This window comes from Vespa velutina, chromosome 3 (genome assembly GCF_912470025.1).
Source record: "Vespa velutina chromosome 3, iVesVel2.1, whole genome shotgun sequence".
NCBI classification, from domain to species: domain Eukaryota; kingdom Metazoa; phylum Arthropoda; class Insecta; order Hymenoptera; family Vespidae; genus Vespa; species Vespa velutina.
In genome coordinates, this window is record NC_062190.1 from 3,165,384 (window position 1) to 3,187,272 (window position 21,889).

General features: G+C 32.7%; 2 protein-coding genes and 1 long non-coding RNA gene across 4 annotated transcripts; 1 reads left to right on the plus strand and 2 right to left on the minus strand.

Moving 5' to 3' along the window:
• Window positions 1–121: 121 nt before the first annotated feature.
• LOC124947486 (uncharacterized protein At1g10890) lies at window positions 122–11,548 on the minus strand. 2 transcript variants are annotated; one of them, XM_047489687.1, is made up of 9 exons: window positions 11,457–11,548; window positions 10,122–10,172; window positions 6,928–7,063; window positions 5,952–6,038; window positions 4,684–5,039; window positions 4,220–4,360; window positions 3,964–4,104; window positions 3,543–3,698; window positions 122–2,799 (listed from the first exon to the last, which is right to left on the minus strand). In XM_047489687.1, exons 3-9 carry the CDS (start codon window positions 7,001–7,003, stop codon window positions 2,686–2,688), a joined length of 1,071 nt encoding a protein of 356 aa, XP_047345643.1. In that variant the 5' UTR covers window positions 7,004–7,063; window positions 10,122–10,172; window positions 11,457–11,548; the 3' UTR covers window positions 122–2,685. The 2 variants fall into 2 exon arrangements, with proteins under 2 accessions (XP_047345643.1, XP_047345644.1); XM_047489688.1 differs by lacking the exons at window positions 3,543–3,698; window positions 10,122–10,172; window positions 11,457–11,548 and having other exon boundaries at window positions 6,928–8,132.
• On the minus strand, window positions 8,269–19,721 carry LOC124947475 (transcription elongation factor SPT6-like). Its single transcript, XM_047489653.1, has 13 exons — window positions 18,955–19,721; window positions 18,785–18,866; window positions 18,477–18,664; window positions 18,281–18,400; window positions 17,889–18,049; window positions 17,560–17,809; window positions 14,443–17,477; window positions 13,839–14,355; window positions 13,514–13,754; window positions 13,009–13,438; window positions 11,457–12,911; window positions 10,122–10,172; window positions 8,269–9,787 (listed from the first exon to the last, which is right to left on the minus strand). Exons 1-11 carry the CDS (start codon window positions 18,991–18,993, stop codon window positions 12,710–12,712), a joined length of 5,265 nt encoding a protein of 1,754 aa, XP_047345609.1. The 5' UTR covers window positions 18,994–19,721; the 3' UTR covers window positions 8,269–9,787; window positions 10,122–10,172; window positions 11,457–12,709.
• Window positions 10,816–14,041, plus strand: LOC124947490. Its single transcript, XR_007100425.1, has 3 exons — window positions 10,816–11,175; window positions 13,142–13,396; window positions 13,529–14,041. It is a non-coding gene; the product is annotated as an uncharacterized LOC124947490 (long non-coding RNA).
• Window positions 19,722–21,889: the final 2,168 nt, after the last annotated feature.

The following is a 21,889-nucleotide window of genomic DNA, read 5'->3' on the forward strand; positions in this document are numbered from 1 at the left end:
AAGGTAAAATTTAAATGACCATTATAAATTTCTTGTTAATTAATTATAAACGAAAAAAAACAATGATTGTTTCGACAGGAAAAAATGGCAAGGTACAAATAATAAATTTAATATACATATATTGCGTGTAGGTACGGCCTTTTACTTCACACCAAGATTTCTTTCGAACACATTAATCTTCAACACAAATAAAATTAATTTCAAAGGCAGCCAATTGTACAAAAAGTATTTTTCAATGATTTTGAATTTTTCGAGCATTTTATTTATTTTTGTCCTTTTCTTTTGAATTTCTCGCATGTAACTTGCTTCTGTCGTTGTGCCACTAAGAGACAGTACCAAAGCTCACATGAAACCATACACACACGTATAACTATATCCCTATATAATATATCATCGCATAGAAATCTATATAGGTCTAGATATATATATGTATATATATATATATAAAATCTATATATTTATATATATATATTTTTATTTACGTATTATAACGAAAAAGAAAATAAAAAAAGAGGCAAATCAAAAAAGAATTGTAACATACGCATGTAAATATTATCAAATTACATTACGCCAAAAGATCACAATAACTACATATTTAAAAGAATAAAAGTCACTTGTTTCTTGCTTCATTAGGAAGGAAAAAATTATAACAAGGATTGTATGAACGTCAGGCGTGTGTTTCCTTCGATTTGTTGCGCGGAATAAATTAATTAATAATAATACTCAGCATTTTTAAAAGAAACGCTCACCTATAAAAATATTTACTTTTCATCATTCGCTCATATTATTCTTATAAACCATTGTAAATCGATCGTCGTGAATAATCCCTTGTAAATTTTTCTAATTCTATATCAGATATCTGAAAATTTTAGGAAAAATTATTCGGGAAAATGGTATCAAGGTTGAAAGAAATAATTAAGAGCGAATGAACGCAATTAAATTCCATTATCACTTTTGCAAATGTGTTTGTTTTGTACCTGTGCAATTTTTGTGACAATACCGTGACCAGAGTCGTGATTAGACTTTACGTTACGATTCCTTTTTTCTTGTCTTCGAAATCGTTAACAAAACATTATATAAAAAATGAAAAGGAAAATATATAATATATAATATATAATATATAATATATAAAAAATAATATATATATATATATATATATATATATATAAAACGATAGCCCGTTGAAGAACGTAGTTCCGGATCAAAGGAATCTTTCATATAATTAAAGGCGATTTTTTTTTTTAATTCCTTTTAGCGATGATATATTACACGAAAGATATAAACCCTCTAGCCACGGTATCTATACGAGCATAGAGGAATCTCTTTCTTTCACTCTGATTTTTTGTTTGTTTTCTTCCTTTTTCTTTTTCACTCATTCTTTCGCGCACTCTCTCACTTTGCCACTACACATTTTGACAAATAATTAGGTCATCACAGAAGCATCATATTATCATATTCAATTATACTATATATTTGTGAATGTTGTCGTTCTGTTAGCGCAGTAATATTACAATGATCGAGTATAAAATGGTTTCAAATTTTTCAAGCCTAGTATAAAGCACTGTTATAATATATATATATATGTTATAAGTGTGCTTATATGCCGGCACATACCACATATTTACGTCGATATATATGGTATGTGAACACACATATGGCCGCAAATATCACTTAAGATCTAACTATAGCGATAATAATTATCTATTATTTATTCTAAAAACGAAGTTAAAAATGAAAGAAAAAGCTGCGTGTGCTGAGAATGAAAGCTCCGATGACGTTACGAATATAAACGTTAATTATTTCAGTCGTTAGAGATAACAGCCAATGTGATTATCACGCATGTAATTTCTAATCATTAAACGGTAAAATAATAATCGTTAAGGCTAGAAAACATTAATAAACGTCTAATAACAATAGCATAATCATAAAAAAAAAACAAAATATATTCTTAAGACGTAGCAAAATAAAAAGAATTACGTCAAATACTCTGCGCGTGGTTAGTTTTGTTGTATTGTTTTTTTGTTTTTTATTTTCTCGATTGTGCAAGCAAAAAAGTGACCTAACACATTGTAACACAATTCTATTCAAGATAAGATTTGTTTAAAACTCATAAAACAATAATATTTAGATTGTAGGACAACATCGTAGAAAGATAGAAGGCAGTGTTTTATGCACATATCGATAAGGAGAAAAAAAAACACAAAAACAATTAACGCAAAGTCTAAGCCGTCTTGTTGGCTAAAAATTTTTATTTATTAATTGAATATTTAAAGATGACAAATAAGATTATATCTTTCGTTTCTTTAAGATTATTTAATATCGTAATCTGAAATAAAAATGAATTCTATGAAAGGATCGTAATAAAAAAAATTAATATTTAATCTAAATATTAATATTGAATAATATTAAATAAAATAATAATTGCAATGTAAATTAAAATTAACTATATTAAATATTTATTTCGATTACGATCCTTTCATTTATGGAGTTCATTTTTATTAGTGATTCCGATATTAAGTAAGAACAAAGAAGAGCTGAAACTATGTCTGTCATCTTAAAAAACTCATTAAATAAATAAAAGTGTTCAGTCAACAAAACGGCGCGCCAGCGAACGATTCTTTCTGCGAGTACACGCAGGGAGGCTTATCAAAGAGAAGGCTTAGACTTTGAGAAATAAAAATTAATTTAGCCAGAACTGGCAGTTTCATTTTCGACGGGCAGGATATTTTGATCCTCCCCTTTTCCTTTCTGTCCGTCCATGGCAGCTTTCTTCTGCCTGACGATTTCTGCACGTTTCTCCTGTAGAAAAAGAAAAAGAATAAAACGAGCGTGACTATTGTACGTATTATTAATGTAACAATTAAAAGTGTTTGTTTTACCTAACTAATCTAATGTTTATATATCATGCTATCTACAGCCAAGACAAACGCACATTTTATATACGTTTGCTATCCAATAGAGTATATTAACATTGATTTATTGAACGAGGATGAAAGCTTTTCTTTCGAATGATAATGAAACGTCCTCTTTCAATAAGTAATATCAAATCAGTATCTGTACAAGATGATTGAATGCTATAAAAAAAAATCGATTATCCGATTATCGATGTCTCTCGATAATCTCGGACGTTTTCGTGCATAAGTTTAGAAATGTATATTTATGTATATGTACGCAGGATACGTATATATGCATCGCACATGTGATATACAAATGCATGGCCATGCTGAAAAATGAAAAAGAAAATGATAAGTACGCGTCATGTATACAGAATAGTAACTGCTCGAATCTGCAACACAATGTGTCGAAGCGCTGCGACATTCCCTCAAAGAAAAAAGAGAGAGAAAAAAAAGAATAATAATCCAAAAAAATGAAAGAAAAAAGAAACATGATTAAATTGTTATCGTATGACCTGTACGAAGACTTCTGTCATTTTTACTAAAATAATATAGACCAAACATAAGGTATAATAAGCCGTTATTTATCACAGAGGGAGGACGATACACGATGAGAATAGAAAATCAAGAAAGAGGGAGGGAAATTACATGCTCGCGAATAGCCTGCACACGGCGTTGAATCTCTCGCTGTCGGTTTAGCTCCGCAGTAGATACCCTCTTGTCAAATTCGAATTTTTTCACCAGAAGATCTCTCGTTGCACACTCATCCACCATCTGACGTACTTTCGCTATCTTCACGGTATTCTAAATGACCATGTCAAATCCCTTTAAAGGGTCTGTATATATAAAAAGTAGGGATAGATATAAGGAAGGATTTCTACCGAACGAAAGTTGGATTTTACTTTAATAGCAAATGAGAAAAGATAGATGCATGCCGTTCTTGTTGTTTGTTGTTGTTGTTGTTGTTGTTATTAGATTAGAAATCCTTCCAGGATGAGCACGAAACTAAACTATAGTTTTTTAATACGAAATAATATTATAATGATAGATAAATTGTTGTATAACTCACGTAATTACGTAATTTTTCCTTTTGTTCGCGTTCCAGACTTTCTCGACGTTCACGAGCTTGGTCAAGCTTGCCTTGAATTTGAGATTCCAATTGTTGTACGCGTTCGGTCATACCTTGACGTACACGAGCGGCTTGTTCCTCCTACAATTATGAATGAGTTATTGTGATCTATTGAAACTTGAAGGACAACAAATTTTTTTATTAATTAATGTCAGATCTTTTGTAAATTTGTTTGTATAATAATCATGATACTGACATGTTCCTTAAGGCGATCCAACATCCTTTTAATATTCTCGTCGCGTTGAGCAGCAGCAGTCTTGAGTTTTTCTTCGACAGCGCATCGTACTTCTTCAGTCTGCTGTTCGAGGCTCAGACGAGATTTCTCTACACTCTCCAACTATTATTAAAGAAAAATAATTAATAAATTGTTAAACATTTCTTATGTAAATATTCTCAGTTCATAGAAGTTAATTCCTTGTAGTAAAAGATTGGAATATTCTTCTGTGGCGAAGTATTTTAACCGTTCTACTTGTAGTTAAAATTGATATAAATGTGAATTTTCTAAAAATAAATTTCTCAAGAGGATTTAAGTAAAATTAATTTTATAACTTTTATACGAAAATAATTGATCGGCGTGTAAGTAAAGTAATCTTGATTGACGGGATACTAATGGTAAAAAAAAAGTATTACAACCGCAAGGAGTTAAAATTATTAACTTACATGCTCTTTCAATTTATTCTTAAGTTCTGCGATATGAGCTTCTCGCTTTTCTTCGGTGTTGTTCATTTTTGCGTCCAAGGATTCGCGAGTAGCAGCTATGAATGCGGCGCTGAGTTCATCCTTCTTACGAGCGACCTCTTCGATCTTGCTGAGTTTCGCAGAAAGAGCAGCGATCTTATGAGATTCTAAGGTGAATCTTCTTTGCTCTGCTTCTCTCAATTTGTCCTCAATAGGGATCTGTTGAGTCGGCCCAGTGTGGGGTGGTGACGGTGCCCTCTTTGGTGCCGTTGGCTCTGCCAAGATCACCTCGTAGCAAATACCACCCTTCGACTTTTCTTGGCATCGTATTTCAGTCGCTATAATAATGGGCGAAAGAAAATTTCAGATCGATCGTTTCTCTTGTTAAAATTTAACCTTATGCAAGAATCGTGCCAAGGATATTTTTCTTTCACGTTATATATACATATATATATATATATATATATATATATATATATATATACATATAAAGATGTCTAAACACGGATCAGGAGTAGGAGAAAAAGGAGAAGGAATAGAAGGAGGAGGGGAGAGGGAGGGTAGAAGGCTCTAACACAGAAAAGTAGTTACGGAAGTATGACTCAGACGCACGAGAGGGAAGGATCGATCAGAGGACGGCGTACGATTGTCTCTCGGCGCCGCGACGTCTAGCGTCGACACACGCACCACCTCTTCTCCTCCAACTATTTTCTCTCTCTTTCTCTTTTTCTCCCAACCACCCCATATATATCCTAGGAGACTATTTCTAGGTGTAATTCTCCGGCGACATTGCGGCGACATAATCGTATCGCCTGGGTCATTGCACCTGATCGATATTGTTAATTAGCCGTTTTTGCTTGAATTTATTTTTTCGTCATCGTGAAAACGGCAAATTCAAAGATAATTTTTTGAGACTGTCATAGGAAAGGCAATCTCAATTTCGAAAATTTTTACAACAAAGCAATCCCGACATTGATCGCATTATTCTGAAGTCTAAAGCGAACAAAAAGAGAATGTCCTTCCACCCTCTGATTTTGGCGGATAGCCAAACGTTACCCGTAAAGATAAAATATTCACGAGGGCAGTATTCATTAGCCGTGCAACACAATGTTTGATTTTTTATGAACTATGAGAGTTGTGCGTAACGAGTTTCCAGATTTGACGATGCGTTGATAGTTGATGATATACTTGCAGAAAAAAAATTATGTTCAAATGTGTGATTAGTAATAACTACATTACGATGTACTTACTAATAAACTTCACTTTCTTCGGTTGCTTGGTTCGCGCCCCTTTTCCAGTGGGCTTCTTGAAGGGCGCATTACCCTTCCTTTGTCCCGCTTCAAAAATTGACAACAATCGATAAGACCATTGAGAAAGTGATTGTCGAATTTTTACGTGTTCGAGTAAAAAAATAATAATAATAAAATATCAACGGGATATATTAAATTGTAATTATCGGGAAATCGATGCAACTTTTTGAGTCATTGGACAACTTCGTTGGCCATCTTGGGCCGCACCCTCGTCAGTTTCGGAACAAGCGTGTGTAGAAACACGTGCGCAGGGATTTTTCCTTTGATATCTGGATTTTATTCTGATACGATCAGCTATAAAAAATTAAATAAATCTACTGCTAAGTTGAAGAATATATCGTATCAAAAGTTAATGTTCAATTTGAAACAATGACAATTTTACGAGGGAACTATTTCTGTGTATCAATAATTCAATCTTTTTAATATTAATAAACTCAAGGGAGAAAAGAAGCCGTTCAATAAAAAATTCAAAATGGTTCTAGTAAGAATTTAAGAAATTCTTCGGAGGTTGGTACACGCAGCTACTACTTGGTTAAGGAAAATTGATCGCTGCAGGTACCTATATACCTGGGATAATGCTACCGAAATATTGATCAGCTTTGACTGCGTAAGAAAGAATCTTTCATCAGATTTTTCCATAATTAAGAATCAAACAAGCAAACTGAAAAAGGATAACCCAAAACAATAATTATAACACAACATCAAATTACACCTATTAGCTAAGTGAGGGAACAAATTCTTGAAATATACCATAGATAAAAATATAAATCGATTTAAAATTTAAGATACAATCGAAATAACCGAGTCACGAACTCCCTCTAAATTAAAAAAAATCTCCACCGACGAGATTATATATTTCCAATAATTCTCTATACGATGAAGATAATTAAAAATCTTTAGGCAAGTGGACACTCACCTACAATATCCAAAGGTGCTTTGCAGCTATGACAGAAGCACTGCAGCATCGAATCGCGCACTAGCCCGATAAGCATGTTTCCGGTGTTCCTTTCTCAGCTGTGTCTTCTAAAGTAACCGGAGGGTTGCGTATGTTTCTTGATGAAAAGAAATAGAAGAAGAAGAAGAAGAGGGAGAAAAATAGAAAGAAAGAAATATAGGTAGATAAACGGATAGACAAAAAGAGAAAAAGGAAAAAAGTAATAGACAGAGAAAGGCAGAGAGAGAAAGAGAGAGAGAGAGAGAAAGAGAGAGACACGTCGGACCAGCGTAGCGGATCGCCGGAAGTGGCTCCAAACTCGTATCTGGGGCGGTGGCTGGAGGGCGACTGATCGGACACGGTGCGCCACGACGCCCGGCGTCGCTCAATATCCACCCACCTTGGCGTTCTGCGCCCCATCAACCACCCCGTTTAGAGAAGCCCAACCTATACCCGAGCAGCAACCAACCCCTCCATCGGTGAAGAACGACGCCTCTGCGTCGAGGCTACCAACGGGTCTCCGACGTACCGGCTTCTACATGCCTATATTATGGATCCAGCCTAGCCGGTCGCTAGGCACGTGTGTGGAAGGACTACGTGCGCCCGTAAAATACCATCTGTCTGACCAACCCCTCTCTCTATTACGCTATTGCCTACTGCGAGAGTCACCCAAGTACCACAGTAGAATTCGTACGCAATTTTTCCACCCTTCCTCTCGTTCCCTTCCCAGCCCATACACCATAACACCCTTCCCTTTCCTCCCTTCAACCCTCTTTTCTCCTTCATCAACTTGTTCGCGCACGCTTTCGAAAAGATTTCTGGAGGAGCTTCGTATTTGGCAGTGAACTGTCAACCCTCTTTTTCTCCTTCCTTTTTGGTTTTCTTTCTTCTTCTTTTTCGAAGAATTTTTCTTTCGTATCACATTTGGGCGTTGTCCGTATTTTTTTTTTTTTTTTTTTTTTTTTTTAAACACGAAGAGGATTCAAATTTTTAATCATATTAACGATCATTAAACTTGAAAATAAAAAAAAGAATTCAACAATTGATCATTGAAATATTTAGAAAAACCAAGTTCGTTAATTTCGTAAGAATTTATTGGTATTCCAGAGGGATGAATTTGAACTTGGAGAAATTTAAAAACTCGAGCTCGTACTTTCCCGACTACGTATAAAAAGAGTAACATATTTACGATAACTGCCACCGTGACGGTAGTAAACTTGTCTCTGAACTTGTATATTTATATATAGGTACACATACATACATGCACGCGCACACATACATACATACAAAAGATATAGGATAGATATATATATATTATAGTCGTTGCGTGTAAATCAATTTATCGAAACATTTGTAAAAACATTTATGCAAAAAGTATTTACCTACGTTATAAAATGTTCTCTGTTCTCAATTAGATTAGCCTACTTTAGCATTTATATTAAATTAGTTCGAATTATCTGAGTTCTTTTGAGTAAAGTAAAGCTACAAAAAATAGGTTAGGCTTATAAAACCACTTCATTTTTTGTTTGTTCATTTGCTTGCTTGCTTTCCCATTCGTCAATACCCAATAGATCGATTGAATTATGTAAACAAAATGGAGTTAGGTAGATCATGCAATCATGGGAAATTATTCGTGACTATCGTTGTAGTCAACGAAGACTCCCAAGAATGATCAAGAACAACGTAATAAAAACAATAGAAAATACATACAAACAATAACAACATCAACGAACTAGTACATTTTCTTTAATTAATAGCGTACATTTTCTTTAATGTTAGCGTTTAATTGGATTCCATAAAGCAATGAACCGTTGAAAAACTTGGGAGAGCAGTCAGAACAAGAAAAGAAAAAGAGAGATGTGTCTTGTCGTTCAGTAAGGTTACACATTTTTATCACGCTGACTCGTTTTTAAATGGAGGGGAACTTACAAGTTTCTTTGTATAGCAGGACCAGAAGCTCTGTTATTTTCGATAGAAATAAAAGATAATATTCTAATATATTTGACTTTAATAGATTTACGAATCTTAAAAAACAAAGTTAAAAGATTTATATGATAATTTATAATAAAATATGATATGAAAAGAACAATTTGATAAATTGAACAATATAAAAACGGTACACTTTCAGAATGTTAAGCGTCAAACTATCTAACTCGACTTTGTCACGTTCAGAACGTAATGCCGGATATCTCATTCTTTCTTTTCCTTAGTCTTTATTTCTGGTTCCTACGATCGATACACGTCTCACTTTCAGCAGCTGAGACCCCTCGAAAGAGTCGTGCCAGAACCGCAGCATTCGTCTTGAATTCCATTTAACGCGGCCGATATATACCTAGTCTTTGAAATCAATTCGATATTCTGTTCTAAAGTTGAAAAAAGTTATCATTCCTTTTATTCGTGGACGAATATTTAATTTAATTTCTTCGTTTTCTATTCCTCCTTTGATTCTAGATTTTTAGATCGAGATCAAAGATATGAAAGGTCAGCTATGAAGATAACTTCGGTTCATGTAACATCTATGTGTTCGTTAATAATATCGCCGAAGGTGACTGGGAAAGCAAGTAGTTGATAACGAATCGATAAAGGTTAACGACATTTTCTGTGGTCCATTCTAGCTGAAGGATGAGAACCCCTGAAAAGCAAGTAAGCAAGCAGAGACAGGCATAGGCTAACTCGTACAACCACTGCAGCAGTCGACTCGTACTGCAGTTGCCACGGTAAAACGTAGCCTGCACTCCTCCGAGGACACCAATAGAGGGCTCTGACCTTCTCCCCCTCTCTCCTCGCAGCGACTATCCGCGCAATGTTTTCTGCAGTCTTTAGGGTGTGTTCCTACCGTCACCTAAATTGTCTGATTCTAATTAAGGATCCTTAGTCAGAAAAGTCGCCACGCATCGACGACTCACTGGAAACTCGTTGCGCATCATTGCATAGCTTTTTTCTGTTTTTCTTTTCTTAAAATCTTTTCTCTGTTTCTCGATAAAATGGGAATCGATAATTATATTCTCTCGATAATTTTTTTTCACGATAAAATCGATGGCACCGTTCGTAATATCAATCAAAATCTCATTAACGTAAATAGAAGACAATATTACTTGAGAAAAACGTTTTAACATAATAACATGGACGATTACGCGAAATCTTATTTTCGTTATTATTATTATTATTCGACTTACATTCGTTGGTGACGGGTGATTCTGCTGCGGTAGCCATAGCTAGGTGTTTACCTGCAATTTAAAATTGCATCGGTTGATTAGATATCGATCGTAAACGAATAGGAAGTCACGTTATTAAAGCATATCCGCCGGACTCTAACTCCCGGTAGCTTCATATATTTTTTTCTTTTATTTTCCTTTTACCCTTGCTAGTTCGCCCACACACGCACACAAATAGAGAACATAGATCTACATATACATAAAGAACACATGTACAAACATAATAAGATTTGTGCCTGTCCTTCGTCGTGTTATAGCGATGCCATCGAGGTCTCCGGCTCTTCAACGTGTGAAAACCCGAAGGCGAACAAAGAGATTGGCTTGAGAAATAAAGACGCTATATGTTGTACTGCCTGTTCGCTTCGATGCACTTTCTATGTGATGCTTTTTTTATATTATCCTTTTATAGTGTACTCAAGGAATCTCTTTGTTCGAAAATTATACGTATATGCTATACTACATAAATATATTTATATACTTAAAAATAAAATCCAAAATAATTCGATCAATTGTTTCGTATTAATGGCATTGGTAATTGATTCGTTTCAAATTGGCTTAAATCTTTCTCATACTTAATAGAATAATGACATGTATATTCAAAAAAAAAAAATGATCGATAGTTATATATATCGAAAACAAAACTTGCAAGGGAATGGTTGTTCCTTTTATGGACAGATTAGTAAGTGCATACTTAAGTATTTAAAGGTGTCTGTCTTTCTGAAAGAATACAAAAAAAGGAAAGAAGAAAGAAAAGGACATCCTCTCTTTCGAAAGTACAGAAAAAAAAAGAAAGTCATGATCGTGTCTAATACGCATGATCGCAACGGAAACGTGCCGCAGTGTTACGGTATAAATCGAACGAAAGGAACACTGCAGTCGCGTATCAACATTACGAAAGAATCGATCGTTTCCTCGGAAGATAAACTGAGAAATCCAGTGAGAAGTCTTTCTTTGTCCAGTCGACGCGGCAAATACGTCCGCTACTAAGCGTTTCAGTAAAATGTAATACAAAGAGGTTTGTGCATCCCCTGTTACATCGTCTGTCTCTCTGGCTTTTTTTAATAACGTCATGATCTTTCTTATAAATTGTATAAAGTAAACCGATTGTCATATTAATGTTAAAACAAAAGTATCGTTATAAGACTTGTACGTATTTGTTTAAAGGAAAAAGTGAACGATATTAATTGGGAAGGAAGTCCAGGAATAAAAGAATTTCTTTGTCTTAAATGATCGCGTAATTTCGACGCCACTGTCGTTCTTCAAGCTTCATGGGTTATTCTATTTCTTTGGACTTACCTTTTGAAATTATTATTTCAACGGTAAAGATGAATTATGATGAAGCTCGCTTCGTCGAGATAATTGTGGTTTTTTTTTTTATAATGAAAAATAAAGAAGAAACTGCACACACTCTCGTCAATAATGCACTGTGATCTGAACGTTGGTCCGTCTCCGCTGGCTGCTTTTATCGTGTGTCCCACTGTTGCCCTCCGATTCGCTACACGTACGAACACACATGCGATTACCGATGAAAGCTCTGGAAATACGAACGACCCCAATTGGTCAATGTCCGCGATCGTAACGCCATCGGGAATGGCACTACTGAACACTCTTATTTTCATTGGCCCGTTTGAATTTCGAATGATATGTTAAACGTATAAACTTGATACGCGGTAAACACTTCGACCGACGTTGTTTCTACGCGCGAAATGATTTCTGTCTCTCAATGATGATTGATGTATTCAAGAACTCAGCAGGAGATAATTCTCTAAGTTCTTGCTCTTTGATTGTCAAAACGTTACGTTTTCAACGACTTTTCTTTCGCGTATAATACATGCGCATTGAAACGATTGTTTTCTTTTTATTCATACTCGAAGAGTTTTATATTTGTTTTTATTAAACAAATTTCTTCACAAATTGTTATACGTAAAAACATTTGAAAAATATTTCCTTTTTCTCTTAAACTATAATATATTATGTTTGATAACTGTTTTGAAATCTACATTTTATTTACATTTTTCTCATGTTTATACTGGAGAATAAAAACTATTGTATTTTTTCATAGCAGTTAACGGTTGAATTACCAAAAAAAAATTCATTCCGGATGAATCATGTCTGCGCCTCTTATAACGAAAGCTTGAACGCGTGGGTAGTAGTGACCGTTGTATCTCTATACAGGCTTTAAAAATGTGTTTCCAAATATGGAAAAGAGGTAGAAAACTGGTTTTGATGATTTTCCATGAAGACAACGTTCTTTCCATTTTATATCTTAAAGTACTTTCATAATAAATAAAGCATTATATACAGACGAATTAGAATTAGAGTAAAATATTAATTAAAATAAAGAAATAGTTGAGAAAACCAATAATTATTATTTACGATTAAAATTTTTTTTATTATATAGTATATTTTACACACACGCACACATTTATACACATACATCACCATTCGCCATTATATAAAATACATGAAAAATGTATGAAGGTCTATACCAATTGTACATATTAATCATTCGTTAATCCATGATTTAATTTAATCTTAACCTTAATGGGTTAACTTTCGTCGTATAAAGGAGTACCATCTCCACTAAGAGACATACTTCGTGGACTAGAATTGGTAAATGGTGTGCCTCGTGGTGATTTATACGATGGCGTACGATTAGACGGAGTTCTATTTCTTGGAGTTGTCCTTCCAGTGGAATCTTCATAATTTCTTGGTGTTTTCCTAGATTCCTCATACCTTGGAGTGCTGCCACTATTAAAATAAAAAATGAAAAAAATTGTAATAAGATTTTAATGAGAGAATTTTTTTATAATTAATTTTTATAAGATCATAAATAGGATTGACTTACGATCCTCGTGGAGTGGATTGTTTCAAACGAGCCCATGCTTCTGCTGCTTTACTCCAATCCATGGCATCTCCAGATGAGGGTGTAGACATAGATGGAGTAGGTCTGTGAGATCGCATTGATCTTTGAGTTACAGATGGTATCGAAGACGATACTGGATGTAAGAATTGACCTTGATGATGGTTTGACGTTTGTTGCGCGTGATGTGGAGTATGATGGGGTGTTTGATATGGAGTCATGAATGGAGTTTGTCCAGAAGGAGTATAAGGTGTATTTGGATACGTATGTATTCCACCATAAGCTGTGGTACTAGCTGCCCCTGGAGTATGTGGTGGATAATGATGTGGTGTCTGATTTGCTACTTGCGACAAGGAATGCAACATATGATGTGGTAAATTTTGTGCCACTCTTTGTATTGCATCTTGATTCATTCCTGAAGCATAATATATATATTTAATAATAAAGTGTATATTCTTATATAAATAATAACTAGTAAATAGTAAAATACCTGTAACTGCACCAGGTGTAGTGTGATACGGTGTCCTGGAAGTCAAAGCACCATGTGGAGTACCTGGTGTAGATTGGCCAGGTATTGGATCTCGAAAATGTTCTTTGAACCAACGGAATAAATCATTAACTCTACTAAACATTTGTCCTCTAAATTTAAAGCCATCTGGTGAAACGCTAACGTATTCATGACGGCATCGAATTCTGGGTAAATATGAAAGGAGGAATTTTCCTGGATAATTCTGAAACATAAGAAGTAAAGCTAGAGAAACGTTTATGATTTATGAGAAAAAAATATGATGTAATACTTCACATATTAATCGTACCTTAGCTGCAGATATAATATATGGAATTCCTCCTGGATTTTGTTTCTTTTGTTCTTTCAATATATCTTCGGCTTTATCTTTTACACCTTCCACATTTGCTTTATAATATTTAAAATCTAATAATTCCGAAGCATATGCAGCCATTGGATTGACGTGTCTAGCAATTATTTCATCTAGATCTTCAAATTCTTCATTACCTATCCATAAACTATGTCCCAAGGAAAATGCGTTTTCTTTGCCTTCTTCTCTTACATCAATGTGTTGATAAATATTATCTGTTACTTTCCACGTTACAGTCAAGTGATCGGCACCTTTACTGCTTGGCCTTATTATGCCTTCTCCTTGTTTCATATTTTGCATTAACTTCTCTGATTCTGCAAAACTAATATTATGGAAAGATGGATGTATAATAACACGTTTTACGTATGTCTGACGTTGTTTCACTTTCTTAGCATCCTCTTCTATCTTTACGTCTTGATCGTGTGTCTCTGTATCATAATAAAGATCCCTTTGTGGCCTAAAAATAAATACAATAAATGTATTAAACAATATTAATAATATTAATAATTATTTTAATAAAAAAATATTAAATGTGATATCTTACCTCCACTCATGATTTTTGTCCGCGAGATCGCTGCTTTTGCTCGTACATTCCACACTAAAACGTTCTACTTCGATTTTGATAATGCGGCAGTGAATTACTTGGCCTATGCTTACTCTTTCTTCAGGATTAGCAACATGCTTATCAGATAAATTTTTAATATGAATATAGCCAGATATTCCATTGTCTAATCTTAATCTTACACCTGTAGCCTTTCCTGGACAAGCTCCTGCATCAAAATGATTCCACACTTCTGAAAGCTCAGGAAAATCATTCTTAAGACAGAATGGACACTGCCATAAACCAGTTTCATCATTTCTGACTGGATTGGCTTGATCTAATTGTTCTCCTTGTGGTTTTCTATGACTTATACCAACCACTGTTGCTAACACCAATTTACCTATATAGAATGTTTCAGGTGTTTCTTTAGTTAATATATCAAATAATTTTTCTGGACTTGGAGATTGATATAGTATACGTAAATCTTTATATCTAGAATTTAATTCAGCTCTAATATCATACAATGTAACGCATTTATTGCCAAAGCCTTGTCTTTCTAATTCTTCTGCAAATGCATCCAAGTCTAAATCTTTCAATCTTTCTGGTGATTCTAGAATTTCTTCTAAAGCACCAGCTGGATTTGCATCCTCATCATCATATTCCAAAGCATCTACTGCCATTTTTCTTGCCCATTCATATGTTTCAGGATGCACTCTTGAACCATCTAATACTTCTACGTATGCTTCTGTACTGTCTCCTAAACTATTTGTGTCAATTTTTATAAAGCCAGCACAATTGATAAACACTTTAGGTCCCATATGACAGGCTGTTACAAGTTGTGTTCTATTTTCCAATCTTTGATTAGTTTGTTTCAATATTTTAATTAATGCTTGCCCTTTTCTAGGACCCAAGCCACATATAAATTGTACTAAATTTCCTGAATAAGCTTGTTGCACAGCCTTATTAACATCAACACCAACTTCATTTACTCTATTTACAAATTCTAAATACAAATTTTCTAAAAGCTCTTCCTTAAGAAGCTGATCTTGTAATGGATGATATTTAAGGCATAGTATTTCTTCATCTGCAGTACATAATTGAGAAAATTCTACTAAAGGATCCTGCATTCTTCTTGCTAAAGATATAGCTTGTCGTAGTAATTCCGGGTAATCTCTAAATTCAGATATACCTTTATTACTATTGGAATAAATCTTAGCAAGTTCATTTTCACATATCTCAACTTGAATGCCGGGAAATTGTTCATCCTCCATTAGATTCGAAATACATTCCTTTACATCAGATGCTATCATTAATGCTTCTCTTGATTCACCACCTATGACAACTACATGAGGTTTTTTTGTTGCAATAAAATTTTTAAGTGCTAATAAATCAGCTTCTTTCATGACTTTTTCATCTTCCCTAAAACTATTTTTTCTCTTCAGCAAATGTGGTAATCTTACATAATCTGTACATTCACCATCAGCAGAAACTATGCACGTAAAAGCAGCTTGAGAATAATCAGGTACATAAGCTAAACCCATCACTCGAAGACCTTTACTTGTGTCCCATTCTTCATCTTCTTCTTCAGGGAATTCACAAGTATATGGAGCTACTTTAATCCAATTATACATTTTACGACAACATGCTCTCATTACACATTCCTTTGCTTCTATAACAAGATTTGTTCTCAATTCTTTTTTCAAAAGTGGTATTACCATACGATTCAGAGCCATTTCTACACTTCCAACTCTTAAAGCATTCCAATCTTGAACATTTTTGCTGAATTCATCTCTATAATAAAGCTGCTTCATTTCATCAACATAATTGCTTGTTGTATTTCCTTCTATTGTGTCACTAAGCGAAATAGTAATAAGTTTGTCTGTTTCAGCTATAATCAATTTTAAAAACTGATCTCCCACAAGATCACGCACCGGCTTGTCTTTAAGATATTTCATAGAGTATATAGGATGGTTCTCATCTATTTCTTTAATACCTTTCTTTGTAGGTCTTATTGATATCTTTGCTCTTTCCATATACATTTCTCTGACACATTTGCGTACTAATGGTTCACGTGCCAACTGCATTGCAACCATTAATTGTGCAGCTTTGAGAATTTCATCTGGGGTTTTGAATCTTAAACTACAAAAATCATTTGCAACCGTAATGGGTTCTGTAGGTTCCTGATCCACTTCGTGACGTTGATAATTATCACGAAGATTTTCTGCAAAATGTTCAGGAGTAAGACCAAACTTTTTAGCAAGAGCATCTAAGCCTGCTTTTCTACATGTAGAGTAAGGTCCACTTCTCACTGCTTGTTTTAATGTTTCATCTGGTTCTTCTTCCTCTTCTGCTGCTTCTATATCTTCTTCTGGAGGATTTTCACCATTTTCTTCTGCTTCAGCGATTTGTTGTTTTCTCTTTTGGATTCTAGCTTCACGACGGGCTTCTCTTTCTTTCTGACGTACAACTTCCTGCATAGCTGGTATCTCATGACTATAATAAAGCATAAAATGTTGATAAACATCATTTAATTCTTCGCTTGTTTGAATATTTTTAAGACGTTCAATGTCATCATCTTTTATTACTCTCACATTATCAGGTAATGGAGCATCAGGATTTTTCATAATTTCATCCAACTGATAATTTCTCATCTTTTTAAATAATTTTAATAAATTTTCTTTTCGTTGACGTAACTGACACCATTTGGCATCAAATTTATATACTTTCCATAAATCATTGATATTTAGCTCTGGAAGTACGTATTCTTTTCTATAAAATGAGATGAAAGGGACCTCAAAATTTTGATTGCACATAAAATCTAAAGCTTTTTTGATTTTCCCAATAGTTTGTGGACCTTTCTTAGCTCTTTCTTTAGCTTCTTCATTTAAGTGAGCATCTTGAACAGAGATGGTAGGTCGGCAAAATGCTTGTTTATATATCCATTCTGCTTCAAGATCTAATTCATCAGAACCTTCAGCTACAGGTGTAAAGGGAACAGAACGAAGTTGCATTCGTTCGGGAATGTCTGTATTACGAATCTATAATGTATTTGAAAAAAATAGTTAGTGTTGTACTATAATATTTAATATAAAATATAAAGTATTTCAATTAAGTAAGTACCTCATTATCTAAGTCTGTGAAATGACCTCTCTTCAGCTCACTTGGCTCATATATTTCAAAAATACTTTTCCTTGTGCTTTTCTTTTTAAATTGTTTCTTTGGTCTTCTTGGTCTTTCATCAACATCATCATCCAAATATTCATCTTCTTCTTCTTCTTCTTCTTCTTCTTCATAATCTTCTTCTCCAAATTTACCAAACTCATCAAAATCAAAATCTACCCCAAAAATATCTTGTGCTTCTTGTAGTGCACTGTTTGCAATATAAATAACTTAATATTTTACTGTATGTATATAATATAATATGTAATGCATATGATTTTAATACTTACGCATCTGAGAATATTGGTTTCTTTTTCATACGTTTTTCTGCAAGAGATCTTCCATCCTCATCGACAATAAAATCATTCATATCATCATCACCTTCACTTCCTTCTTCATCAAGTGTCTCCACTTCTGGTCTATGACTACGTTCACTTCGTCGTTCTTCTTCCTGCATAATAAAACATATAGATGTAAATAAAAAGAATTTCTCTCAATGAATCTAATTATAGTTTTACATATATTTTGTTGATTTAATATTCATTTGCATTTAATTAAAAAATACATACCATAAAGACATCCCTTTCCTTATAGATGCAGATAAATAAATATATATATGTATATATACATAAACCTAGAATAGTTCTAAATGACAAAATAAAATTAATTGTTTAATACTTACATCACCAGAGCCTTCAAATAATTCAGTTGCAATAGCATCTCGCTCTTCTTCTGGTTCCTTTTCCTGTTCATCTTCTGATTCTTCATCTTGTATTCTTCTTAGACGTTTAAATCTGCGTTTCTAAATTGAATAAAAAATGGTCTTGATGTTGTTTTTTTTTTTTTTTTTTTAAAGGTAAGGATTATGTTCTACTTACTCTTTCAAGTTTGACACCCAAGTTTTCTTCTATCAAATCATAATCTTCTTCCTCCAGTCGATCATCAAAATCTTCATCATCACTCTTTTTTCTCTTTTTTGTACCACCAGAAGTATCACTGTCCTCTCCATCACTTTCTTCTTCTATTGGATTATCATCAATCAAGTCTTGGACTTCTTCTTCGTCATCTGAATAATAGAAACTAATTTATTGACTACAATTAATACTAAGCAAGTAGCAAAAAAAATCCAACATGTTTAGTTAAAAATAATTATAAATAGTACATTTTCACTGATTTTTTCACTGACCTTCATCTTCTTCGTCACTTTCTTCGACAGCTTTTATTTTTTTGAGCTTCTTTTTCTCATTTTGATCAAGTTCCTCCTCCTCCTAAAACAGCAACATAAGGTTAACTTTAGAATGCAAAAGAATGTTATAATACGGTAAATTACAATAAGAAACATATTAAAACACTAACCTCGCTTTCTTCCGCTTCAGAATCTAAAAAGTCTGCCATTTTTGAAGAAAGGATATCTCAAAAATGAGTTGCAAATATAAGGCAAATTCGAAAAGAATTTTCGAAGAAGCTGTAAATTTTGAAGAAGCTCCTATTGTGTCGATTTGTTAACGTGCTTAGAAGATCACGTGGTTATGAAAAGTGAATATTTCACTGATTATGAATATAGTTCGTTTCTATATTTTTATTTAAAAAGACTTAATAAAAAGATATACGAGAACATGCACTCTTGTCAATAATGTACTGTGATCCCAACGTTCGTCCATTCCCATTGAGTCCTTTTATCGAAATGTGTCTGTGTCCCACTTCCAATTCGCTACACGAATACAAACGCGGTTGACGATGAAAGCACTGGAATTACGAATGATGCTGATTGGTCGTTCGCAATCGGAAGCGGCATCACTAAGCAGTAGTCTTCTCATTGGTTTAAACTTCGAACAATATGCTAAACTTATAAACTTGAAACTCTGTAAATACTTTCTCCAACATTGATTGGCCTCTCAATGATGATTGACGTATTCAAAAATACAAGAGAATATATTCTCCAAATTCTTGGTCTTTGATTGTCAAAATATTGTTTTCGACAAATTTTATTTGGCATATAATATATGCGCATTGAGATACTTGTTTTATTATTCATATTCAAAAAGTTTAATATTTGTTTATGATACACAAATTTCTTCACATTTGTTGTGTATATGAAAACATTTTGAAATGTTTTTCTTTTTCTAAAATTATTACATATTATTTGATTACCGTTTTGAAATCTACATTTTATGACATTTTACGAATAACAATACCACATACATAGCAGTTAATGTTTGAATCGTTAAAAAAAAAGAACAAATTGTGTATTTATCACATGATATTACATAATAAAAGTAAATTCCTGTAGTTAATTTAGTTTTTCAATTTTAGTTCATCATTATATTTTCGTATTTATTGTTTTACTGTTGAATTTTATATATATATATATATAGAGAAAGAGAGAGAGAGAGAGAGAGAGAGAGAAAGAGAGAGAGAAAGAGAGAGAGAAAGAGAGAGAGAAAGAGAGAGAGATTTCGAACTGTTATAATTCGAAACCTTTTATTATATATTAAAATCTTATATTATATATTAAAAATATCGAAAACATTTTATTTATATAAAAATAGTTTTATTCTACTTTCATTCCGTTATTTCTTAAAAACGAAACAAATAGTATATGATAAATAAAAAAAATAAAAAATTTTTTTTTAATTCAATTGAGATATCTTTGAAATAATGCATGTTTCTAATATTATCTCTTCTGTGGGATTGTTCGAAATGTTTAAATTGAGTTTTTCGCATAAAATGTGATTAAAGGCATCAATTGTTTTGATCCAAAATTTAAATTAAAATTCCCACTCAAAATAATTTATATTTTGTGATAATAATCTTTTCTATGAAATGTCAATAATATTTTAAGTCAATTTTCATGGATAAAATAAATAATTTTATTAATTGTAAATGTAGATAGCTATTTCAAATTATCAAAATTATTTTTTCATTTTCTAAAATACATTGACAAGCACCTAATTCACCAATGGTTGATAGATTTACAGAAAATGATCCAGTTTGTTTAATATTTTTATTTAAAGAAAAAACCAAAAAATCAGATCTTTTTGCAACATCTATGACAAGGAAAATAATAACGCATATCTTATACTCTGTCTTACTCTCTCTGATCTTATTTTTATATACCTCTCTCGTTTCTACTTCATTTTTATTTTTATTTATTTAATATTAATATTTAAGTCTAATTTGGGAGATAACAGTGTCATTTGTTATTGATATTATAATAAATAGTAACTAGCTCTAGATTTAATATATATAAATTTGACGATACAGTCAAAATAAGAATATTTATCTCTTCATTATTTATCCATGTTTCAGAAAAAAATAAAAAAATTAGATTTTTTTGCAATTTCATCTATGACAAGGAAAATAATAACGCGTGTTTTATACTCTATCTTACTCTCTCTTATCTTATTTTTATATACCTCTCTCATTTCCACTTCATTCTTTTTATTTCATTTCCACTTCATCTTATCGCCAACTTACCCTTGCTAGTTTCACTTCAAAAAGGCTTTAGATTTTATGCGCAATCAACATTTTAAAGTTCCTTTCATCAAATGTTGATTGTGCATAAAATCTAAAGCCTTTTTAATTTCTCCAATAGTTTGTAGGCCTTTCTTTGGCTTCTTCATTTAAGTGAGCTTCTTTAACAGAAATATGGAAGATCGGCAAAATACTTGTTTATATATCCATTTTGCTTTAAGGTCTACTTCATTAAAACCTTCAGCTATGGGTATATCAAGAACAGAATGACGCTGTATTCATTTGAAAATGTCTGTATCGCGAATCTAGAATAACAGATTTGAAAAAAAAAATTAGTATTGTACTAAAATATCTATGCTTAGATTAAACTTTTGTACATATAAATTCAGTAATATAAATTAAAAATATTGTACTTCAAAAAAATGAATAAATATGATACAATATACAATATGAATTTAATAAATTTGTATAAATTTACATAATTAATTACCTTTAAAATAAAAATTCACCTAATAATATTGGAAACAATACCTAATTATGCTAAGTAAAATATTTTCGTTCTAAAATTTTAGAAAATCTTGTTATTAAGTTATAGAATTGAAAAGTAATGGTTATGCTATTTATCCAGATCAGCTTTCCTACTATACATCTTCGTTATTTTGATTAACCAATGGAATACAAGTATCGAAACAAGGATGATTTTGATTCGATAAAGTTTAATAAATTGATGATTAATTAGTTGGATAAATATCGATATATCGAACTTCAAATGTCAATCAGAGACAATTAGAAATTACTATTTTATTAATTGATTTAT